This window comes from Lepidochelys olivacea, assembly GCF_965140295.1.
Source record: "Lepidochelys olivacea isolate rLepOli2 genome assembly, chromosome: 10".
NCBI classification, from domain to species: Eukaryota; Metazoa; Chordata; order Testudines; family Cheloniidae; genus Lepidochelys; species Lepidochelys olivacea.
Window position 1 is genome coordinate 38,119,885 of NC_140420.1, and position 25,204 is coordinate 38,145,088.

The 25,204-nt window shown below is 49.5% G+C and overlaps 1 protein-coding gene and 1 long non-coding RNA gene across 4 annotated transcripts in view; one reads left to right on the plus strand and one right to left on the minus strand.

The window, feature by feature from the left end:
* The window catches only part of LOC311527520 (uncharacterized protein), a 33,470-nt gene extending 26,583 nt beyond the window's left edge, over positions 1-6,887 (plus strand). For 2 of the 3 annotated variants that reach the window (XM_084641594.1, XM_084641593.1), the window contains exons 11-14: positions 2,445-2,558; positions 4,044-4,250; positions 5,201-5,294; positions 6,605-6,887. In XM_084641594.1, coding sequence (XP_084497720.1) covers positions 2,445-2,558; positions 4,044-4,250; positions 5,201-5,294; positions 6,605-6,668 — 479 coding nt within the window. In that variant the 3' untranslated portion in view covers positions 6,669-6,887. The remainder of the gene's footprint in view (positions 1-2,444; positions 2,559-4,043; positions 4,251-5,200; positions 5,295-6,604) is intronic. The other variant, XM_084641595.1, reaches the window with a different exon arrangement.
* Positions 1-24,660, minus strand: part of LOC311527521 — a 49,506-nt gene extending 24,846 nt beyond the window's left edge. The window contains exon 1 of the long non-coding RNA XR_014713355.1: positions 12,261-24,660. This is a non-coding gene — a long non-coding RNA (uncharacterized lncRNA). The remainder of the gene's footprint in view (positions 1-12,260) is intronic.
* Between the last annotated feature and the right edge of the window lie 544 nt (positions 24,661-25,204).

Below are 25,204 nucleotides of genomic sequence, written 5' to 3' on the forward strand. Positions count from 1 at the left end.
TGATGAGGTTCAACAAGGACAAATGCAGAGTCCTGCACTTAGGAAGGAAGAATCCCATGCACCGCTACAGGCTGGGGAACCGACTGGCTAAGCAGCAGTTCTGCAGAAAAGGACCTGGGGATTACAGTGGATGAGAAGCTGGATATGAGTTAGCAGTGTGCCCTTGTTGCCAAGAAGGCCAACGGCATATTGGGCTGTATTAGTAAGAGCATTCCCAGCAGATCGAGGGAAGTGATTATTCCCCTCTATTCAGCACTGGTGAGGCCACACCTGGAGTATTGCATCCAGTTTTGGTCCCCCCACTACAGAAGGGATGTGGACAAATTGGAGAGAGTCCAGCGGAGGTCAACAAAATGATTAGGGGGCTGGGGCACATGATTTACGAGGAGAGGCTGAGGGAACTAGGGTTATTTAGTCTGCAGAAGAGAAGAAGGAGGGGGATTTGATAGTCTCAAGTTGCAGTGGGGGAGATTTAGGTTGGATATTGGGAAAGACTTTTTCAGTGGGAGGGTAATGAAACACTGGAATGCATTACCTGGGGAGGTGGTGGAATCTCCTTCCTTAGAAGTTTTTAAGGTCAGGCTTGACAAAGCCCTGGCTGGGATGATTTAACTGGGGATCGGTCCTGCTTTGAGCAGGGGGTTGGACTAGATGACCTCCTGAGGTCCCTTCCAACCCTGATATTCTATGATTCTATGAAGAGTGAGGGGGGGATTTGATAGCAGCCTTCAACTACCTGAAAGGGGGTTCCAAAGAGGATGGAGCTAGGTTATCATCAGTGGTGACAGATGACAGAACAAGAAGCAATGGTCTCAAGTTGCAGTGGGGGAGGTCTAGGTTGGCTATTAGGAAACACTATTTCACTAGGAGGGAAGTGAAGCACTGGAATGGGTTACCTAGGGAGGTGGTGAAATCTCCATCCTTAGAGGTTTTTAAGGCCTGGCTTGACAAAGCCCTGGCTGGGATTTAGCTGGGGTTGCTCCTGCTTTGATCAGGAAGGGATTGGACTAGATGACCTCCTGAGGCCTCTTCCAACCCTAATGTTCTAATTTTCTATGATTAGTGCACCGTGTCAGCATGGACTGTGATGCACTAAGAGATGAGGTGGGGGTTCATGCTGGTGATGGGGCCCCATGCCACTTGGCCCCTGGGAGTGTCAGTCCTGTCACTGGTGGGGTGGTGTTGATAGGCAGGGCAAGGTATTTAATTCCAGGCACCTCTCTAATCAGCACTCTGTGGAAAGGCCATTTGCTTTTCAGCAATGACAGGAAATCCCCCGTCATGTCTCTCTAGTGATAACTGGGGTATAGTCAGGGGCACCAAAAGCAAACCACCCTGTCCCAGCTCAGCAGGTCTAACTGCTGCAACAGGAACAAAGTGTTTGACGTAACCCTAACCCCTCAGAGGTTGGCGACAGCGCATAGGAGAGTGTCCTACAGCTCTGCTGCAAGAGACTTGTCAGGAACTGGACTATGTTCAATGGATTTCCATGTCTCTGGCTCATTGTGGTGCCTCTCACCCGGCCAAATAATCCATTATTTCAGCAGAGTCTTAGCCAGAGCCTGCTTGGGGAATGGGTGGAACTGCTTCCCCCTGGCTGTGGTCAGACAGCTGCCTCAGTCCATCAGCCCATTGGGGAGCACGGCTTTCCCCTTCCCCTATCTTGTGCAGTATTTCCAGGCTAGGAAGCTTGGGACTGGAGTTCTAATCCCCTTGTCTTGTCTTGTTTCATTGCCACTAGCACCTAGGTTACCATGGGGTTAGGGAGAATTCGGTAAAGCTGGTGTACAAGTCTATGGAAAACCAGAAAAGAGGCCCACATACAGGCAGAAATATCAGATGTTCCTATAAATTAGAAACCTCCTAGGGGAAAGGGAGTGAAGCTCCTTATGAATCTTGGCATGAGCCCAGCCATTTGTGGTGACACGCGACTGTAAATCCACATCAACATCTCTGCTATGTCTGGCCTGTAGAAAATCCAACTCTCATCCCAGTCCCTGAATTCAGTGGATCCATAAACGCCATGGACAAACTCAGGCCAATACGAGGAGGGTGGAATCCCCTCACAACTGCTCTGCCATTTTGTCCTCTTCACCCTCTAACTGTGGCTAGTTCCAGGACCTCCCATCCAAGTAGTAACCAGCCCCAACCCGGCCCAAGGATGAGATCAGTGGGGTAGGAGATAGCTCAGTGGTTTGAGCATTGGCCTGCTAAACTGAGAGTTGTGAGCTCAATCCTTGAGGGGGGCCATTTAGGGATCTGGGGCAAAAATTGGGGATTGGTCCTGCTTTGAGCAGGGGGTTGGACTAGATGACCTCCTGAGGTCCCTTCCAACCCTGATTCTGTATGATTCTATGAAGATGGGATGCTTTCAGGGTTGTATGGCTGTAGACTAATGGCCAGGGCCAGCTTCATTTTAATAACATCTCCCCTTCCTCCCCTAGATTGCTCTATGTGGACCCCAAACCCTGAGAGGGTGCTTGACAGCATAGAGAAGGTATTAACGAAATCCATAGAGGAAAACTGTACCTGCGGTGTCTCCCAGTTCTATCTACACGGTCAGTACCAAACCCAACCACCTTTACCAAAATCCACCTCATATTGCCCTTCCCCTGTTCCCAACCCCAGTGCAGCCCAGCCGACATACTCTTACTGAAATAAGGAGGATGCGGCACTTTTATGTTCCTGGTGTGTGGAGAGCGATGAACGGGCAGCCATTGGTGATAAAGGAAATGGTCCCTTCCCAAACCACATGCTTCACTTAGAGGCCTCTTGCATTGGCAGTCTGAGGGAATTCCTGAGTGTGACGCATTAGGAGGGTCTGACCAACAGGAGGTAGGTGGCAAAGGAAGTGGCAAGAGGCAGGATCTACCATTAGGGAGAGGAACATGAGGGAGGAGGAGTATCTGATGTGAGTTTCTCATAACCGAGAAATGGCCAGTGCTGCAGGGAGGATGGGGAAAACTAGTCTCCTTCCTTCCTGCCATGCCGCAGGAAGCGCAGGGAGAGTACCAGCACCTCGCAGGAGGTCTGCAAAGTGACCTGCCATTTGTGGCCAGCTCCCACCGACTCTAATAGCAGTAAAGCACTGCTACTTGTGCCTTGGGAAACACTCCTGCTCCTAGCTGGTTAGCCTGGAACAGGTATTTTGATATCAGGCTTTTGCCAAATGCCTTCTCTGAACTTTGGCTGGGATTTGGCCAAAGCATCAACCTGAAGCCAATTTTTTGGTACAACCCCCTCTTGGAGTGTCAGCCCAGAGTTCCGTGCATGGTAAAGCTCATCAAAACTGTGGTGAATGTTAATGCAATGTAACCAGGAGAGGGGGCATTCAAAAATCTGTGTTGAATGACTCCCTAAACAAGCATCATACATGAGCAGAAATGGTCCTATAGACTCTATCCCATTGAGGAGTTCATGAAATAAATTCAAAGGCCTAAATGTTCAGAAGAAAAATCACTTTGGGTGCCCTCCTTGAAACATCTTAAAGGGGCCTAATTTCCAGATGGTAGGTGCTCAGCACTTTCTGGAAATCAGTCCCCGTGAAGGCTTCAGGGACTGGGCCTCCCCTTAACAGAGGCACTCAGTTACTTGTCACATCTGAACAGGTAGGCCACACCAGCTCTGGAGACACGTAAGAACTATTGCTTTTTAGGAAGTGAATTGCTCATATTTTATTTTGTAAAGCTGGTAACTTGGAAGCTACTTTCTATCCATGTCTGTTTATCAAGCTGTATCCCTATTGGCCTTTCTACATTGAACCAAGCAGAGAGGGCTTAAAATTGAGCTCGGAATGGGAACCTGATTATGGCCTGGCCTAGCACCTCTCCAGAATGAAATCTGAGATGGGCTGATGGGAGGTAGTGCCCTGATGGAGCTGGGGGCCAGGATTTGCGTTTGCAGCACACTGGTTTGGATTTGATGGTGGTGAAATCTCATGAATTTTTGAACTGAGATAGAATTTTGCTGATTTATGGGGGTGGGGAGGAAAAAGGCAGCCCATCCAAACTGAACCAGAATCTCTTTTCTTCCTTGCCTCCCAGCAGAGCTCAACTTCACCTGCACAGACTCCATGTTGCAGCTTTCAGGTCAGGTGTGGGCTAAGTCACCAGAGCAGCAGCATTTAATCCTAAACTGGCACAGGGACTTCACCACCAGCCCTCATCCCTTTTCCGTGGATGGGAGAGTACTTAAAACAAACAAAGAGTGTGTCGCTCTGGACAACGCAGTGTCAACGTCACAGAGTGGCTGTGAGTAAAGGGAAAACTGGCACAATGATTCACCCACAAGCTCGAGTGCTCTGGATCTAGAATGCTAGCTCTGTAAAATATCCATGGTGGATATTCTACAGAGCTGGCATTGAATGAGGATGTGGGGGAGGGGGGTGATCTAAAGCAGGTGACATCTAGACCCTCGACCCCACAAACTGGTCTGGTAGAAGCCAATGGGGCCTGGCCTGAGGGAAGTAAGAAGATACAGCTTCTCTGAAGTTAAAGGTGACATGCTAGTCCTGTCACTTCTGTAGTAGTCTTGCAAAGTGCAGAACTGAAAAAGACCATGTCTTTTCAGAAAGCAGTGTGATGGATTGCATGCCTTGCTGGAAGGCACTCTGCTACCCTGACCATGGGCACGGTATAAGGCCCTGAATAGAATACAAAGGCCTTGCTAAGATACAAAATTAGTCACAACCCGCACTGTCTAACCTGCAGTGAGTTCACATTCAGCAAACCCTAGCCTCAGGCAGCCAAAGCAGCCCAATAGCCCTGCAGCCAGTGGCATGCACTCCGAAGAGCACAATCAATGACCCTCCCTCCGCTTGGAACGTTGTCCTGTTTGGTGATGGCACAGCAACGCTTCATTGTAGCCCTCGGGATACGCCCGATCTTACAGGATTCAAAATGGGGGGAGGGCTCCATATGGGGCTGTACCACCACGTCTTTTGCCCGCAGCACCCCAGTAAAACAATACACCGCCCAGGACCAACAGCAATTCAAAGTGAGTTACAGTTAAAACAATAATGCTGTGTAGTGAGTTTTTTCCAGGGACTTGAGCCCAGTGAGGTGGAAAGACAGGGCTGTATACGTCACTGATGCGTTCACTATAAGGAACCTTGCTCTCCTGAAGTGCAGTATCTTCTAGATGAGCAATACCTTACATAATTCAGCCAAGTCTCTACCTGTCTCCCCTTCTTTTCCCACAGCCTCCTTCCAAGCCTGGAAAATAGCCCTCTCTGTCCTGGGATCTATCCTGCTCACACTCACACTAGTCGCTGTAGCCATCTCTTACTTCAAAAGGTAAGAAACCATCATGTCTGCCCATTGCCTTATGTACCGGGGGAGCCTCGAGTGACTCCTTCCCTACCCCATCATACGCCAATGATCCTGCCATTAGTGTGGGGCTTAATGCTCTACCCAAAGACCTGTGCACTCTACAAGAGGCTGGACATAAATTGAGTGGTGGGGATCCCCTGGTGCAGCAGACTACAGCTCCTCCATCAGTTTCAGGTTATCTTGTAATGGAGGGTTTCCAGGAATTCAGTATATGATCAGTGTAAAGAATACCATGAGTGCCATATTAAACTCAGTCTGTTTTCTCCTGCTCGGAATGCTTGTACTGATAACTTCTGCCATTATGTTTTGGCCAGGGGAAGCTGGAGGGCCTGGTGACGGTAGTGAAGTGTGGGGGCTCCTGGCACCCGGGGTTGGGGTGGGGACTCTCTTAGCACTAGGGAGGAGCTGCCTCTTCTCCCTTGAAGGGCAGGAGAGATGTGACTTCCCACTTTGGGGGACTGACGCTAACAACTAGTTCCCGTCTCTGGCTACTGCCAAGAGTCTCAGTCTCCCTGTTTCAGAATGGTAGCTGTGTTAGTCTGTATTGGCAAAAACATCTTCCTGTTGTTAGTGTGGTATCACTGATAGACAGGTTCTTGGATGGCTTTGCTGATGTTATCCACATTGAAAGCTCTGAAAAATATTGTATTTTAAACACTATTTGTAACTAGAGCAGAGAAGTTCTTTTCTCACTAACTCTTCCCCATTTGTTCAAATATTTTTATTTTGTATTTTTGACAGGACACCATCTAATCAATTTTACTTTCTCCCAATCTACCATGGGCTGAAAAAATACTTAAATCTGAATAAGGAAGGAGAAAAACCCTTTAACATTTCTTTAAAAAGGAATTTTAGATATAGCCTTAAAAAATAATTCCTAAAAAATTAGTCAGATACATACTCAACTTGAATATCTTGAAACTAATAATGTTATATGCATTGCTGTTAGAAGGCCTCAGAGTTAACATTCATAAGCTGAATGGGGATAGTGGATACCTCTGAGCTTTGTCTGCAGACTTAGGAGAACAATGGTGTCCACTAGTTGCATTTAATTCATAGTTGGAAGGTTGTCAGCATAACTATAAGGACTAGGAGGGTTTTTTTTAAATGAAGATTTGGGTTAGCTTTTACAGTAATTCTAAAGCCAGGGCAACAGAATTGCTGAACATGAGACCCTGACTGTATTAGGCTGCATGCTTAGGGGCTCTCTCTTTATCTACCCTCTATGAAGGAGCAAAGCAACTAACCTTCTCGCATTTTCACATGTTTTTTAGACACTCTCTGAATTACACCACCATTGAAATGAATGACTGCAGACAGATGGCAGCAGACTTCTAACTCTTCCAGGAAAAACGTCATTGGCAAGATCTATTATTCTAGGGGTGGGTGGGGCTTGCATCTCAAGGTGAGTGAGATGTCTGTCCAGTATCCTCCCTGACACTAGGATTGTTGCATAGACCCACTCTACAGCGAGAATATAATTTTAAATGTGAAGTGCCTGGATTATTTTTTAAACTGTGAGTGGTCTACAACTGACTAAAAGATTTAAGAAATGGACTCTGTGAGGATTTCTTCTCGCCAAAGCTTGTGGTGGATGGCGAACTTGAAAGGCCCCAAGTTGCAGCAGGATGGCTGTCCCCATTGTGGATGGGCTGCTAGACTGAGGTGAGGAGAAGACAATAGTGTTCCCTAGTCTTCTCTCAAGACAGATTTGGTGCCAGTGGTAAATCAAGTGATGGCAGCTTGCAGGGGCATGGGAATTGTCCCAGGCTCTAGGCAGCTGGGGAAAAGATTAACAGAAGGACAGACTAGTTTATCCTGGAAGTTGAGTCCAGTTCTTATTCAGCCTGATTGCTGCTGTACATGTGAGTAAAATGTGTTACTCCAGTGGATAAACAATCTTCCTTAATCTTTTCTGTTCCAAGCTCATGTTGGATGCTCTAGGCCTTTCAAAGGCCCTGCCATTCTGATGACAGTATAGCAGGGGCCAGAGGTTTACAAGCCTAAATGCTATTAATATGAAGATGGGACTATTTAGAAAAGCTGGACGTGCACAAGTCCATGGGGCCGGACGAGTTGCATCCGAGAGTGCTGAAGGAATTGGCGGCTGTGATTGCAGAGCCATTGGCCATTATCTTTGAAAACTCGTGGCGAACCGGGGAAGTCCCGGATGACTGGAAAAAGGCTAATGTAGTGCCAATCTTTAAAAAAGGGAAGGAGGAGGATCCTGGGAACTACAGGCCAGTCAGCCTCACCTCAGTCCCTGGAAAAATCATGGAGCAGGTCCTCAAAGAATCAATCCTGATGCACTTGCATGAGAGGAAAGTGATCAGGAACAGCCAGCATGGATTCACCAAGGGAAGGTCATGCCTGACTAATCTAATTGCCTTCTATGATGAGATTACTGGTTCTGTGGATGAAGGGAAAGCAGTGGATGTATTGTTTCTTGACTTTAGCAAAGCTTTTGACACGGTCTCCCACAGTATTCTTGTCAGCAAGTTAAGGAAGTATGGGCTGGATGAATGCACTATAAGGTGGGTAGAAAGCTGGCTAGATTGTCGGGCTCAACGGGTAGTGATCAATGGCTCCATGTCTAGTTGGCAGCCGGTATCAAGTGGAGTGCCCCAAGGGTCGGTCCTGGGGCCGGTTTTGTTCAATATCTTCATAAATGATCTGGAGGATGGTGTGGATTGCACTCTCAGCAAATTTGCGGATGATACTAAACTGGGAGGAGTGGTAGATACGCTGGAGGGGAGGGATAGGATACAGAAGGACCTAGACAAATTGGAGGATTGGGCCAAAAGAAATCTGATGAGGTTCAATAAGGATAAGTGCAGGGTCCTGCACTTAGGATGGAAGAATCCAATGCACCGCTACAGACTAGAGACCGAATGGCTAGGCAGCAGTTCTGCGGAAAAGGACCTAGGGGTGACAGTGGACAAGAAGCTGGATATGAGTCAGCAGTGTGCCCTTGTTGCCAAGAAGGCCAATGGCATTTTGGGATGTATAAGTAGGGGCATAGCGAGCAGATCGAGGGACGTGATCGTTCCCCTCTATTCGACATTGGTGAGGCCTCATCTGGAGTACTGTGTCCAGTTTTGGGCCCCACACTACAAGAAGGATGTGGATAAATTGGAGAGAGTCCAGCAAAGGGCAACAAAAATGATTAGGGGTCTAGAACACATGACTTATGAGGAGAGGCTGAGGGAGCTGGGATTGTTTAGCCTGCAGAAGAGAAGAATGAAGGGGGATTTGATAGCTGCTTTCAACTACCTGAAAGGGGGTTCCAAAGAGGATGGCTCTAGACTGTTCTCAATGGTAGCAGATGACAGAACGAGGAGTAATGGTCTCAAGTTGCAGTGGGGGAGGTTTAGATTGGATATTAGGAAAAACTTTTTCACTAAGAGGGTGGTGAAACACTGGAATGCATTACCTAGGGAGGTGGTAGAATCTCCTTCCTTAGAGGTTTTTAAGGTCAGGCTTGACAAAGCCCTGGCTGGGATGATTTAACTGGGAATTGGTCCTGCTTCGAGCAGGGGGTTGGACTAGATGACCTTCAGGGGTCCCTTCCAACCCTGATATTCTATGATTCTATGATTTTGCATGTGATTGATACATAGTTTGCTTCTAAGGTGATCTGGATAGAACTTCTCTGGTTGAAAATCTATTATTTCCCCCCTGTGAGCGCCCTGGCTTGACTGTGTCTAACCCCTAACCCTGTAGGATTGTTTTATGCCTCAAGCAGTGTCTTTGGTGCAAGACATTCCTCTCATTCCTAGTGCTGCAGCACCTAGAGCTGCCTGAGCAGGCAGGCAGTGGAGCAGCCGTATGGCAGGGGGAGACGACAGCCGCGTAGCAGATTTCCTCTGGTCCCTCTTCAGTTCGGATCTCTTGCCTCCACTGAGTGAACAACTCAGGGCATGTCTACACTTACCTCTGGAGCGATCGATCCAGCAGGGGTGGATTTATCGTGTCTACTGAAGACACGATAAATCGTCCACCAAGCACTCTCCTGTCAACTCTGGTACTCCACTGGAGCCAGAAGCTTAGGTGGAGTCGAAGGGGCAGCAGCAGCAGTTGACCTACCAGAGTGAAGACACTGGAGTAAGTAGCTCTAAGTACGTGGACTTCAGCTATGCTATTTTCATAGCTGAAGTTGCGTAACTTAGACCGACTTAGCTCTCCTCCCTCCCCCCTGCACTCTGGACCAGGCCTCAGTATCAAACAGCCAGAGCTCCCTAACTGATGATTGCGGATGTGGCATGCTACTTGTGCCCTCTACTGGTCAAACACTATACCAGAATGTTCAAAGTCCTGGGTTACCGTATTTCATACTCCTACTGCACTCACACATTCCTGCCAGAGTACACACCCTGCATTATGTACATGCCAAGCCCCGTGTGACAGTCCCGCTCCAGGCAGCATTGTGTCCTCACCGAGCCCCATGCGACAGACCCACTCCACTCCAGGTTATGTACCTGCCCAGCCCTGTCCGACAGTCCCGCTCCACTCTGGGTTACGTACCCGCCCAGCCCTGTCCAACAGTCCCGCTCCACTCCGGGTTATGTACCTGCTGAACCCCATGTGACAGACCTGCTCCAACCCGCATTACGAACCCGCCCAGTCCCACTCCACCCCCCATTACGTACCCTCCCAGCCCCATGCAACAGTCCCACTCCAGGTGGTATTGTGTCCTCGCCGAGCCCCATACGAAAGACCCTCTCTAGGTGGCATTGCATACCTGCCTAGCCCCGTGCCACAGTCCTGCTCCACCCGTTACGTACCTGACAGGCCCCAGGCCACACAGTCACAGGCCACCCCACATTAAGTGCCCGCCAAGCACTGCGCGATAGACGCGGACCACACCCTGTTACATACCTAACAGGCTCCATGCCACAGTCCCGGTCCACTCTGCATCACGTACCCAACGGACCCCGTGCCACAGTCCCGGTCCATCCCGAAATATGTACCCACTGAGCCCCGTCCCACGTCCTGCTCCACCCCGCGTTATATACCCGTCCAGCCCCACGTTATGTACCCAATGAACCCCATGCCACAGACCCGTTCCATCCCGTTATGTTCCTGCTCAGCCCTGTCCGACAGACCTGCTCCACCCCCCATTATGTACCTGACGGGCCCCGTGCCACAGTCCCGGTCCACCCCGCTTCACATACCTGCTGACCCCCTTGCAACAGACCCATTCCACCTCACGTTACGTACCTGCCCAGCCCCATCCAACAGCCCCACTTCCCCCGCCGTTATGTACCCGACAGGCTCCGTGCCACAGTCCTGGTCAACTCAGCATCACGTACCCAGTGGACCCCATGCCACAGTCCCAGTCCACCCCGCGTCACGAACCTGACAGGCTCTATGCCACAGTCCTGCTCCACCCCACGTTATGGACCCGCCTAGCCCCGTGCAACAGTCCAGCTCCATCCCATGTTACATAGCTGCTCAGCCCCATGCCACAGTCCTGCTCCACCCCGCGTTATGTACCTGCTCAGCCCCATGCCACAGTCCTGCTCCACCCCACGTTATGTACCTGCCCAGCCCCATACAATAGACCCGCACCAGGCAGCACTGAGTCCTCACCAAACCCCATGCAACAGATACGCTCCAGGCAGCATTGTGTCACCGTCCAGCCCCGTGCGACACCCCACATTACGTATCCAACAGACCCCATGCCACAATCCTGCTCCACCCCTGTTACGTACCCGCCCAGTCCCATCTGACAGACCCGCTCCACGTACTCGACAGGCCCCATGCCACAGTCCTGCTCTAGCCCATCTTACATACTAGCCAAGCCCTGTGCCACAGTCCTGCTCCACCCCATGTTCCTTACCCGCCCAGCCCCGCGCCACAGTCCAGCTCCACCCTACCTTATATACCCGCCCAGCCCCGCGCCACAGTCCAGCTCCACCCTACCTTATGTACCCGCCCAGCCCCGCGCCACAGTCCAGCTCCACCCTACCTTATGTACCCGCCCAGCCCCGCGCCACAGTCCAGCTCCACCCTACCTTATGTACCCGCCCAGCCCCGCGCCACAGTCCAGCTCCACCCTACCTTATGTACCCGCCCAGCCCCGCGCCACAGTCCCGCTCCACCCTACCTTATGTACTCGCCGAGCCCCGTGCCACAGTCCCGCTCCACCCCACATTAAGTCCCCTCCCAGTCCCATTCGACAGTCCTGCTCCACCGACAGTCCTGCTCCACCCTGCATTACGTACCTGCCCAGCCCCGTGAGACAGACCCGCTCCAGGCAGCATTGCATCCCTGCCCAGCCCCGTGCGACATACCTGCTCCACCCCATGTTACGAACCCACCCAGCCCCATCACACAGACCTGCTCCACCCCTCATTACATACCCGATGGGCCCTATGCCAGAGCCCTGATCCACCCTGCATCACTTACCTGATGGGCCCCATCTAACAGGGCAAAAACTGTGGTGCCATCGTGAAATGCCCAAACAACAACTGGGAATCCACCTTGGCTGCCCTTCTTCCCCCCTCCTCAGTTGTAGTTTCCCACCCTTTCCACCGAAAGGCCGGAAACCAAGCAAACCCTGTGATCTACGATCTGCCCAGTAACAGCAGGGCATATAAGGGCCTGCACAGCAGAGGGAAGGGGCTGCCCTTCTGAGTGATGGAGTCTGGAGGTGCTGCTGCTGCAACTGTTGGAGAGCACAGCAGACATCTTAGCTCTCAATGGCCTCAGAAGAGTACACTGAGCACCGTACTCTTTCATCTGGTTGCGGTTTCATCTGGTTCATCACACATGCATGCAGAGTCTGTGTCACCAGCTGCCACCCTTTCACGGAGGACAAACACACACCCATGACGTCACAGGTGGAGTACAAGCAGAGTCATCGCTGGGGCAGAGCTGCCAGCGCCTGATCCTGAGGTCCACTCTTTACCTGTAGGTTCCACCTACCTGGACGGAGTCTGGAGCTGTCCTGTTGTTGTGAGGGTCCCCAGAGCTGCAAGATTTGGTAGTGGTCCATTGATCCTCCATCCTTTTACCTGGGTCCCGTCCTAGGGGAGGGAACATATCCTCAGTCACCATCAGCATACTGCCAGTCGTTTACTTACCTTATATCACCTATTGTGGGGGTCCTTGCTTTACCTTTTGTGATGATGTTGCCTCTGGCAGGACACAACTGAGAGTATCAATTCAGGACAAATTGCTTAGAGCAGGGCAGTCACAGCCCAAGGCTGGGTTTCCTCCACTTCTAAGGCACACCAAACTAGCCAAAGAGAGAGGACTTCGATCTCACCCCACTGGCTAACCAGAAGTCATACAAGCAATTCCCTTAGGCACTCCAGTTTTCCAGTATCACCACCAGCTGCCACTTCTTATAAGGATGAATGGTTATGAAAACCAATACACCAGTAAAAGAAAAAAGGATTCTCCCAATCCCAAAGGACCAAGCCCCAGACCCAGGTCAATATACAAGTCAGATCTTACCCATAAATCACGCTGTTGCCAATTCTTTAGAATCTAAAATCTAAAGGTTTATTCATAAAAAGAAAGAAGTATAGATGAGAGTTGAAATTGGTTAAATGGAATCAATTACATACAGTAATGGCAAAGTTCTTGGTTCAGGCTTGTAGCAGTGATGAAATAAACTGCAGGTTCAAATCAAGTCTCTGGAGTACATCCACAGCTTGGATGGGTCATTCACTCCTTTGTTCAGAGCTTCAGTTTGTAGCAAAGTTCCTCCAGAGGTAAGAAGCAGGACTGAAAAAAAAGTGGAGGGGTTTCCAGGGCCTTTTATATCCTCTGCCAGATGGAAGGACACCCCTTTGTTCTTACTGTGGAAAATCACAGCAGCAAGATGAAGTTTGGAGTCACATGGGCAAGTCACATGTCTATGCATGACTCAGTTCTTTTACAGGGAGAGCAGCCGTTGCTTACATGCTACCTTTAAATGTTCCCAGGAAGACTTTTCATGTGGATTGGAGTCTTCCAAGGTCCACTGTCAGTTAAGTGTTTCTTGATTGGGCACTTAATCTGCAAATTCCTTTCTCAAGAAGCTGACCAAATGCTTTATTAATGCTACTTAGAATCAAATACATTAAGATACAAGTACATAGCCAATATTCATAATTTCAACTACAAAATTGATACATGCATACAGATAGCATAATTATAACCAGGAGATCATAACCTTGTCTTAGATACCTTATTTGACCTCCTTTATACAGGATTTGGTGCCTTTACAGGACCTTGGTTGCAACAACGACCTATACAGTCACAGTTCGTGTCAATAACATTTGGTTTACCTTGTTTAGAACTGTTGATGGTTTAATAAATACCATGGTTGTTTTCACCCACACATACTAGGGTTTTTTTGTTTGTTTGTTTTTTAAGGGGCTAATAACAAACCCCAATGATAGATGTTCCTCTAGATTGGTTTCAACGGTTTGGCAACCACGGCAAGACCCCGTTTTTAGTTTGTTTTGGCCCTTTTTATTTTGCTGTGACAGCAACTCAACAGTTGCATGGTTGGATCTCTGTGCTGCAGCGCATGCAGGGACAGGGATCGTTGGGTAGGCCACAAGGCCTGACAGCCGTAGTGCCACCACATCCCACAGTTGGATAGCCAGCTGCCATAGGGTGGTTGATTCCCTGCAGAATCAAAGTGATTTTTGTTAAAAAAGGACTCTCGGCAAAGGCGGCTGAGTGGCCTTGCCGTGACCAAGTACGAGTGACACCCAGAACGGTCATCAGTCGGGGAATTTGTGGGCAAGACCGCGGTGGTCTGTCAGCAGGGTGCCATTGTGTCCCATGGAGACCGATCGGCGAGGCGGGCGGTGGGTTGAGGCCATCCCAGCAACCACCATATCTGGTTGGGCCCAACTCCACACACCAGTAGCAGTAGGGAAGTGGCAAAGCAAGCAGGAGTCAGCTTTCCTTTGTAGGCCCAAGAATCCCTCAGCTTGCATCATCGCTATATCCCTCGGCAACTGAGGAGACCAAATTACAGTTCTCTGTCACACTGTGGCAAAGCGCCCAGTGTGGGTTCATTCTGCCAAGACCAGACAGTAGAGAAACAGCTTGAAAGGCTGAGGCTCGTGGAACGAGGACTATCCCTGTTGCCACAATGAGTGCGTGTGCCTACAGAAGAAGCGGTTGGACACGGGTGCATAATAAAGATTCTTTAGTGTCTGGTGTTCACCTTTTTGGGAAGGGTAAAAATCCCCAGGCTAGTAATTTATTCAAGGGTGAAGAGTCATTAGTAGAGCTTTCCTGCAGCTGGGAAGCCCTTATCGGGGAGGGATAGCTCAGTGGTTTGGAGCATTGGCCTGCTAAACCCAGGGTTGTGAGTTCAATCCTTGAGGGTGCCATTTGGGATCTGGGGCAAAAATTGGGGATTGGTCCTGCTTTGAGCAGGGGGTTGGACTAGATGACCTCCTGAGATCCCTTCCAACCCCGTTATTCTATGATTCTATGAAACCTGAGCCCTCTAAAAAGAGTTGAAGCAACATGCCTTGATCTGTGGAGTCTAACTGGCATGTGTGGAACTGGATAGATATAGTTCCACACCAGCTGCCTGGATCAAAGATCTCGAGCCTCAACTATCAGCAAGGGATTTGGAAAATGAAAGGCTGGGATTTAAGGTGGAGGGCTTGGTGATGCAGAACAACACCCTGACGTCACAAGTTGGGAGACTGGAGCTCAAAGTCCAGGATCTCAGCGAGATGTTGCGTAAGCAAGAGGAGGAGTTGCTTTCAGCCCACACCCAACAAGGGGAGTTGCAGGCAATGATCCAAGAGCTCTTGAAGGAGCTGCATTCAAGCCAAGGACAGCTGGCTGAGAACAACAGCTGTCTTCAGGAAAGGGACAAGCTCTGGGATAATCTAAGAAGGCCAGGGGTACGTTGCGAGCTTTGAATAAGACTCCTGTGTACAAACTTAAGACCAGTGCTTGTGCTAGTAGTAGCCTGATCCTCTCTGACGAAGAATTCTGCCCTGCTTCCTGACGGGATACTGGTGGTTCTCGCACGCCGTCAGCTCCTCCACAAGAGGCTAGCGAGGAGTCGAAATTACCCATGGCACCAGTCATGACTGCTGTTGTGATCTATGGGCCTGTGTTGGCTAGACTTCCTGAAACTAGGCAAGAGCTGAAGGCATATACACCTGAGCAAGCTCAAGCAATGGAGAAAACTCTGGAACCCCTTACTCAGGATATGGCGCTAGATTGGTTAGCATGGTTGTGCTCACTGCCTGGGGTTTTAAAGGAGGATGCCGCGTCCCTAATCAAGGAGCGTATGGCAGGGGATGACTTCAGCGCCCTACCAAGACAGCAGTAGGTGGGGGGGATGTTGATTCTTGCCTGCAGCTGTATGAGTGTATGATGAGGTTTTTCTCTCCCCATCACAACCTGATTGGGAGATACTATTCAGAGCGGAAGTGTCCAGGGGAATGCCCAGAACACTACTTAAACAGAAAGAAACTTCTGTTTTGGTTGGTGGGGGCACTCTTCTGCGACACCCCAAAGTTTGTTGAGGCAGCCTTGGAGGGTTTAAGTCCCACTTTAAGGATTTCCCTGGGAATGGTCGACCCACAAACCACCTCTCTAAAAGACCTAGAGGACCGCCTTCAGGTAGCCCATGAGCTGCAAGGAGAGGCCTTTCCATTGGCTTCTGAGAAAAGGGTCTCGGTGGTGACCAAGTCCGGCAAACAGGAATATACCAGGCAGCATCCATCTAGCAACCAGAACAGCCCTCGCAATAGCCCCAAAAGCCCGCAACCTTCCAAAGGCCCACAGCCCACCAAAAGTCCAGCCCTTCTACACAAGGCATCCAGATTGGCAAGCAGCAACTTGGCTAAGGAGGAGGCCAAGTCTTTTCACAACCTGATCTGGAAGCAGCTGCGCCAGTTTGAAAAGAAAGAGAACACTGACATGTTATCGACCGAGGAGCTGCTGCAGCACCTGGCTCAAAAGCAAAAGAAGGAGCAGCCCGCACCAACATCTGCGCCGTTGTCACCTGACCTGATGTGCTGGGGCTGAGCATCCCTGCAGCCCCAGAGGAAGGCACCCATCCACCCGGATGCCTGGGGCAGGCCCACAACATTGGCAATCATCAAGGGGAAGTTCAGACAAGTCAGCCAAAGGCTGTTAGTGGACACTGGCACCTCTGTCTCTCTCCTTTGTTTGGAGAGAGACCCCATTGTAAATAGAATCCCCATTCAAGACACTAAGGTATTGGAAGGGTATGCAGGGGGCAATACCACCATCTCCTTTACCATTCCAGTGACCTACAAGATTAAGAACGTTGTCACTGAGATCACCTTTGGTATCCAACGTTTGGGTGGCCAAGGGATCTTAGGGATCGATCTAATGCGACAACTAAGGGTCATTGTGGATCTTCCCAACAGTCAACTCTTCCAAGCAGCAGACTGTGATCAATATGGGGTAACTGAGGCGTCTCACCGAGTATCAGCCCTCAAAGCACCTGAGGGCCTAGAGAAGCCTCAGTGGGAAGCTGATGTGTCTGCTATAGCTCAGAAGCACTCTGGAGTGTTTGCCAGCAACAAGCTCCAGTGCGGCAGGATCAATGCTGAGGTCCGGGTGGATGGCCTGGATCCAAGACCATTGAAACAATATCAATGCCCTGTCACAGCTGCAGAAGGCCTGAAGCCAACCACTGAGGCCCTTTTGCAACAAGGGGTGCTCATAGAATCAGACAGTCCATGCAATTCTCCAATTTGGCCCGTTCTGAAGGCGGACCAGAAGACTTGGCACTTGACTGTTGACTATTGGGAGCTCAAACGAGTTACACCCAGGTTGGCCCCCGTAGTGACAAAATACAATGAGATTATGGCAGCGATCTCAGCAGGCACCAAGTCCTTCTAGGTTCTGGACTTATCCAATGCCACCTTTTAGCATCCTTCTACACCGGTCATCAATGCACAAGTTTGCCTTCATGTATGAAGGTAGACAACTAACTTTTAGTTTTAGTTGTCGGCCATGTGGACGTCCCTGAGGAACCAGTGTAGCACTCTGAACTATGTGGATGACATACTGATCGCCACCCCAAACAGGAAGAGAACCTGGACGCATTGGAAAAGGTCCTGGGGAAGATCCAGGAGACAGGCTTTACTGTAAACCCAGCAAAAGCCCAAATGGCTCTGGACACTATCACTCTGGGTCCAAAGGGACAGAGGCCAGATCAACAGCACATGGAGCTGATATGTAAGCATGATGTATTGGCCCTCTGGTCCTTCCTAGGGCTCACTGGTTTTTCCAGGGAGTTTGACAAGTACGCAGAGATAGCTAAGCCACTATACCAGTTACTTCGGAAGGGGCAGGAATGGCAATGGGAGGAAAGCCATCAGCAGGCTTTCACAATGCTGAAGTAGTCTCTGGCCAAAGACTTAGACCAACCCTAAACCCGATTGTCCCTACTATTTGCAACTAGGCATCAGCACAGTCCTCTTGCAGGATAAGGAACTGGGCTGCAGCCGGTGGCTTATGGCTCCAGAGTCATGAGTGAAGTAGAGAGGCAGTTCAGTGCCTGTGAGCAGGAGGTACTCACCTTAGTTTGGGCACTTGGCCACTGGGAATACGCGGTGGGGATGTACCTTGTCATCCTCAGGACTTCTCACACCCCAGTAAGGTATGTCTTCTCTGGTTGGGTAAAATGAGGGCAGGGTGTCATCCCCTCGTTTGGCCAACTGGACCCTCAATCTCCTGAATAGAGACATCACAGTGCAGAGATCACCCCAGTTGAGCATACTACTGTATGCATTGCTGACCAAAGGCCAGGAACATGACTGCCCACTTCCAGCACCAGACCCAGTCATTGTGTCACCTTTCTGGTTCAGTAAAGCAAAGGAGCAGGGTTTAACCATCTGGGCCGCAGATGGAAGTAGCTATTACCAGGGTGGCCACCCAAGGACTGGGTATACTGCTTTTCAGCCCTCTTCCCAGCAAGTGCTGCAAGGAACTATTAAGCCCCATTCGGCACAAGCTGCAGAAGTGGTGGTAATAGTAGCAGGACTGTATGAGGAGGACAGGAGCAAGCACCTGTGCAGCTGTTCCAATTCAGAATGGGTGGTGCGAGCATTTACATCCTGGATGCCCATCTGGATGCAACGGAGCATGGGATCTGCCAATGGAAAGCCAATCAAGTATACAGCATACTTGAGACATGCATGGGAGCTGGCTACCAACTGTACGGGGGAGACAGTCCTGTGTAAAGTAAAGGCTCACCGTAAAGATTCCGCCAAAGCCTCTCGGTTGAACCACTGGGCTGACACTCTGGTTAAAGAAGCGGCACTCCTTGGAGGAAGAGCATCTGTAGACCCTAACACTGTCCTTGCCTGTGATGAAAATATAGCAGCCAGGAATTGATCTAAATGCACAGGTAGACATCAAGGAGCTGCAAGAGCGGGATATGGATTTGCAAAGCCTTCTGCAGAAGGAGAACTATAAAGGCTACTCTATATTTAAGGACAGACATAGTCTGATCATGGCCTTAAGGAAGAAATCCGAAGAGGCCCTTCTAGTCTTGGTACTTCCATCATGCCTCTGTAAGGAGATGGTGACCCTCGCACACCAACAGGGTCGTTTTGTTGCAGACAAGACTGCGGACAGGATCGTCCATGTAGCCTGGTGGCCGGACTTAAATAGAGACATAGCTATGCACATCCAGTCCTGTCTAAGTTGTGCTGAGAACAATGCGGATAGCTGGTTGTAAAAGGCCCACTACAGCATCACCTGGCCAAGGGCCCATGGTGCCAGTTGCAGATAGACTTCATTGGACCTCTTCCTCACACTGGTCATGGGAATCGATATTGTCTACTGGTTATAGACGTCATACTAAATGGGTTGAGGCTTATCCTACCTGGAATTGCACTGCTGCCACCACTGCCAAGGTCCTCTTAAGTGAGACCTTCGTCTGGTTCGGTCTCCCTATAGTCACTGACTCAGATCAGGGACCGCCCTTTGTAGGCAAGATGACCAAGGTTCTTTGCCAGGCTCTTGGGATCAGGCAGAGGTTCCACGTAGCCAATCATCCTCAGAGCTCGGGGATCATTGAACGCATGAATTGAACCCTTAAGATCGCTCTGAGGAAGACCATTGACCATCAAGGCAAAGACTGGGACATTAAACTCCCCTTAACAAGTCATGGTTTCACACCACATGACCGGCAGAGCAATGAAGATTCGGGAACTCTGGTGGGTAGGAGACCAACCCCCAGAAGAGTACCAACCCAGATTAATTCAAGACAAGTGTATGAAAAAGATTTTGGCAGACATAAGCGCTATACAACACCGGGTAGCCATGCGACTAAAATCCAATGCACATGGGATGGATAAGTGGCTAGAGCACATAAAGCTAATAGAGTAGGAGATCGAGGACCGAGTTATGTATAAATACTACTCACACCAAGACCATGCTCTTAGTCCATGGTGGATGGGCCCAGCCCTTATCAATAAGGCTAGCCCTTGTGTGTACCAGCTGGAAATTCCAGAGAAATGAGGAACGAAAACTAAATGGTTTCATTCTAGCCAGATGAAATCCTGGAAAGGTACTGCCAAATCTGATACAACATCCTAATTGTGTCTCTCTCTGTGTTTATGCCGTAGGAATCCCACCATCACCATCTCGTCTATCGGCATGCATTTATACTTGTTGGAACTATTGTAAATAATGTACAGGGGGTGTTTTTCTTTAAAGCAGGGGATCACTTTTATTGTGACATGGGGATGGCATCCTTACCACCTGAATCAGAAAATCAAAAATTCATTAGGATTTTTCATGGCCAGCGTCAGGCTAAGGAGCTGAAGCCACTAACTGTTTTTGGTCATGTGGACAGCCCCAAAAGCATTATGCTGTGGGTCTTGGAGACAGAGGATTTCTACAATTCTATCATGGGGCAAGCCTCAGGGTCTTATCTTGCATCTGTTCAGGATGCAGCGCCATTGGGACAAGTAAATCAGATCCTGTCATGAATAGGGGGAAGGGTGGCAACCGAAGACAACACCCTACCACCGGGGCAACTCAAGGCCTCCTCTACACCCCAAGGAAAACGCCAGACACCCTATCGTCCCACCACACCATTCTCCAGCAACCCACCTCGCCCCAGGGACCAGTCAGCTGGACGATGTTTTAAATGTAACAAGCTGGGGCATGTGAAGGCCAACTGTCCCCAAAACCCCAACAGATTGCAGTTCATTGCACCGGGGTCACACCAAAGGTCCTCAGGCCCAAATGCCTCCCAGGTACCCTCAGAGCGATGGGAAACTGAGTGTGGGCAGGATGGTTATTGCATGGAGGGACACTGGAGCACAGGTGTTGGCTATCCACCAATCCTTAATGGACCCCCAAATTCATCAACCCAGAGGCCCAAGTGACGATTCAACCCTTCAAGTCAAACTCTTAACTTGCCTACAGGCAAGTTGCCTGTCCAGTACAAGGGCTGGTCAGGAATGTGGACTTTTGCAGTCTATGATGATTATCCCATTCCCACGCTGTTGGGGGAAGACTTGGCCAACCATGTGAAGCTAGCCAAGAGGGTGGGAATGGTCACCCACAGCCAGGCTAAGCGAGCTGTCACACCTAGCTCTGTTCCTGAGCCTTCTACCCGGGCCCAGTCTGTGTTACCAGAGACCCAGACTGAGGTGGTGGAACCAGACCCCATCTGCGACAGCAATAGTAGATCCAGTCCCAGAGACCCAACCAGAACCAGTCCCAGAACCGGAACTGGCAGAGCAACCAGCATCAGAACCATTGCCAGCACTGAGTCCAGCACTTGCAACCCCGTCTGCCACTCCAACAACAGGGGGCACCACCGAGCCTGCCCTGGCAGCAGCAGCAGCTAAACCTGCGCAAGAGGCTCAGCCGGAGCCTGAACCTCAACCTAGTGCACCTGCAGAGAGCGGTTCACAGTCACTGGAACCAACCCCATCCCCTGCATTGCTTCCCGAGGGACCAAGCCCAGGTCCACAATCCCGTGAGGAACTGATGTCTCCAGCGTCAAGGGAACAGTTCCAGGCCGAGCAGGAAGCAGATGAGAGCCTCCAGGGAGCTTGGACAGCAGCACGGAGCAACCCACCACCTCTCAGGTCTTCTAATCGATCCCGGTTTGTTGTAGGAGGGGGGCTTTTATACAAGGAAACTCTTTCTGGTGGGCACCAGGGGGACTGGCATCCACAGAGGCAGTTGGTAGTTCCAACTAAGTACCAGGTAAAGCTCTTGACCTTAGCCCACGATCATCCTAGTGGCCATGCTGGGATGAACAGGACCAAAGACTGTTTGGGGACATCATTCTACGGGAGGGAATGGGCAAGGACGTTTCTACCTATGTCCGGTCTTGTGAGGTGTGCCAAAGAGTGGGAAAACCCCAAGACCAGGTCAAAGCCCCTCTCCAGCCACTCCCCATCATTGAGGTTCCATTTTAACGAGTAGGTGTGGATATTCTGGGTCCTTTCCTTAAGAAGACACCCAGAGGAAAGCAGTACATATGGACTTTCATGGATTTTGCCACCCAATGGCCGGAAGTAGTAGCTCTAAACAACACCAGAGCTAAAAGCGTGTGCCAGGCATTAAGACATTTTTGCCAGGGTAGGTTGGCCCTCCAACATCCTTACAGATTTGGGAACTAACTTCCTGGCAGGAATCATGAAGTCTTTGGGAAGCCCATGGGGTGAACCACTTGGTTGCCACCCCTTACCACCATCAAACAAATAGCCTGGTGGAGAAGTTTAATGGAACTTTGGGGGCCACAATACGTAAATTTGTAAATGAGCACTCCAACGATTAGGACCTAGTGTTGCAGCAGTTGCTCTTTGCCTAGAGGGCTGTACTACAGCCCAGTTTGGGCTTTTCACCATTTGAACTTGTGTATCACCGTGAGGTTAAGGGGCCATTACAGTTGGTGAAGCAGCAATGATAGGGGTTTATGCCTTCTCCAGGAACTAACATTCAGGAGTTTGTAAACAACCCACAAAACACCCTCCAAGACTCTTTACCCCTTCCTAGAAAAAACCTAAAAGATGCTCAGGAAGAGCAAAAGGCCTGGTATGATAAACATGCCAGAGAGCATTCCTTCAAAGTAGGAGACCAGGTCATGGTCCTGAAAGCGCTCCATGCCCATTAGATGGAAGCATCATGGGAAGGGCCATTTACGGTCCAAGAGCGTCTGGGAGCTGTTAATTACCTCATAGCGTCCCCTACCTCAAACCTAAAGCATACCATATTAATTCTCTAAAGCCCTTTTATTCCAGAGAATTAAAGGTTTGTCAGTTTACAGACCAGGGAGGAGACGGTGCTGAGTGGCCTGAAGGTGTCTACTACGAAGGGAAAAGTGACTGTGGCGTGGAAGAGGTGAACCTCTCCATGACCCTCAGCAACAGCAGATCAAGGAGCTGTGCACTAGCTTCGCACTAATGTTCTCAGCCACCCCAGGACTGACTGAACGGGCATACCATTCCATTGACACAGGTAATGCTCACCCAATTAGAGCCCAACCTTACCGGGTGGCCCCTCAAGCCAAAACTGCTATAGAACAGGAGATCTAGGACATGCTACAGATGGGTGTAATCCGCCCCTCTGAAAGTGCATGGGCATCCCCAGTGGTTCTAGTTCCCAAACCAGATGGGGAAATACGTTTTTGCGTGGACTACCGTAAGCTAAATGCTGTAACTCGCCCAGACAATTATCCAATGCCACGCACAGATGAGCTATTAGCGAAACTGGGAGGTACCCAGTTCATCTCTACCTTAGACTTAACCAAGGGGTACTGGCAGGTACCGCTAGATGAATCCGACAAGGAACGGTCAGCCTTCATCACCCATAAGGGGCTGTATGAATTTAATGTGCTCCCTTTTGGGCTGCAAAATGCACCCACCAGCTTCCAGAAACTTGTAGATAGTCTCCTAGCGGGATTGGGAGAATCTGCAGTCGCCTACCTTGATGATGTGGCCATATTTTCTGATTCATGATCAGAACACCTGGAGGATCTATGAAACGTCTTTGAGCGCATAAGGGAGGCAGGACTAACTGTTAAGGCTAAAAAGTGTCAAATAGGCCTAAACAGAGTGACACCTTGGACACCAGGTGGGTCAAAGAACTAGCAACTCTCTACAGGTCAAAGTGAATACTATCCAAAAGTGGCCCATTCCAAAGTCAAAGCAACAGGTCCAATCCTTCTTAGGCTTAGACAGATATTACAGGTGATTTGTACCACACTACAGCCAAATCGCCGCCCCACTGACAGGCCTAACCCGAAAGAAACAGCCAAATGCAATTCGGTGGACTGAAGTGTCTCAAAAGGCCTTTTAACCAGCTTAAAACGACACTCATGTCTGACCCTGTGCTAAGGGCCCCAGACTTTGACAAACCTTTCCTAGTAACCACAGATGTGTCCAAGCATGGCGTGGGAGCAGTTTTAATGCAGGAAGTACCGGATCAAGAATTCCATCCGGTCATGTTTCTCAGCAAAAACTGTCTGAGAGGGAAAGCCGCTGGTCAAAACACAGAGAAGGAATATTACGCCATTGTGTACGCTCTGGAGAAGCTATGCCCATACGTTTCGGGATGGCATTTCCACCTGCAGACCGACCATGCCGCACTGAAGTGGCTTCATACCGTCAACAAAAATAACAAAACTTCTTTGGTGGAGTTTAGCTCTCCGAGATTTTGATTTTGAAATACAACACATTTCAGGAGCTTCTAACAACGTGGCCGATGCACTCTCCCATGAAAGTTTCCCAGAATCAACTGGTTAAAATTGTCCTTAAAATGTGGGAAATACTGTTATTTAAATACTGTTCTTATATAATCAGTAGTGTGTCTAGAGGTGTATGTGTCTTATTAACTCTGTTTTCTCCTAGAGCTCCAGGAAGAAATCACAGCCAGTGTGGAACAGGCTGTCCAGCACTGTCTGTGATTTGGAGGGCATGACATGAATAGGGGGAAGGGTAGCAACCTTTATGTATCCTTGGCAACTGTACTGGATTGCCTTAACTGTAAGGGGTTAAGCAGTTCAAATAACCTAGTTGGCACCCAACCAGAAGGACCAATGAGAAAAGAAGATACTTTCAAATCTGGTGGGGGGGGGGAAGGATTTGTTTGCTGTTCTCTTTTGTTGTTCCCTCTCCAGACAGAGGGAAAAGCCAAGCAGGTACAATACCTCCTGAAAATGTACCTGGAATAATCCATCTAAAACCACAGAAATTGTTAAGTAGGGCAAGGAAATGTGTTAGGCTATCTTTTGTTTTGGCTTTTGAATTTTCTTTTGCTACAGAGGTAGTTTTATTCCTGTTTTTGTAACTGTGAAGCTGAGCCCAGAGGGTAATCCTCTGTGTTTTTAAATCTTATTACCTTGTAGAGTTACCTTCCATCCTGATTTTACAGGTGTGATTCTTTTACTTTTTTTCTTTATAAATAAAGTTCTTTTTTTAAGAACCTGATTGATTTCAGTGTCCTGAAGACAAAGGGTCTGGTCTGTGCTCATATTGCTAAGGCAACTGGTTGAGATATTATTCTCAAGCCTCCCCAGGAAAGGGAATGAAGGTCCTTGGGAAGATATTTTGGGGGGTAGGGATTCCAAGTGACCCTTCCCTGAATTTTTGTTTAAATCACTTGGTGGTGGCAGCAATACCATCCAAGGACAAGGAAAGGAATTTGTGCCTTGGGGAAGTTTTAACCTAAGCTGGTAGAATATAAGCTTAGGGGGCCTTTCATGCGCGTCCCCACATCTGTACCCCAGAGTTCAGAGTGTGGGGGGAACCCTGACAGATCGCAAAGGTGTGTGTATGGGAGGTTACCGACCCATTAGTCGGATACTCTGGCAGGCCTCTTACCACCAGCCCAGCAAATTTCATCTGTTTTTCTACTAACTTGTCATCGAGCATCCAGGA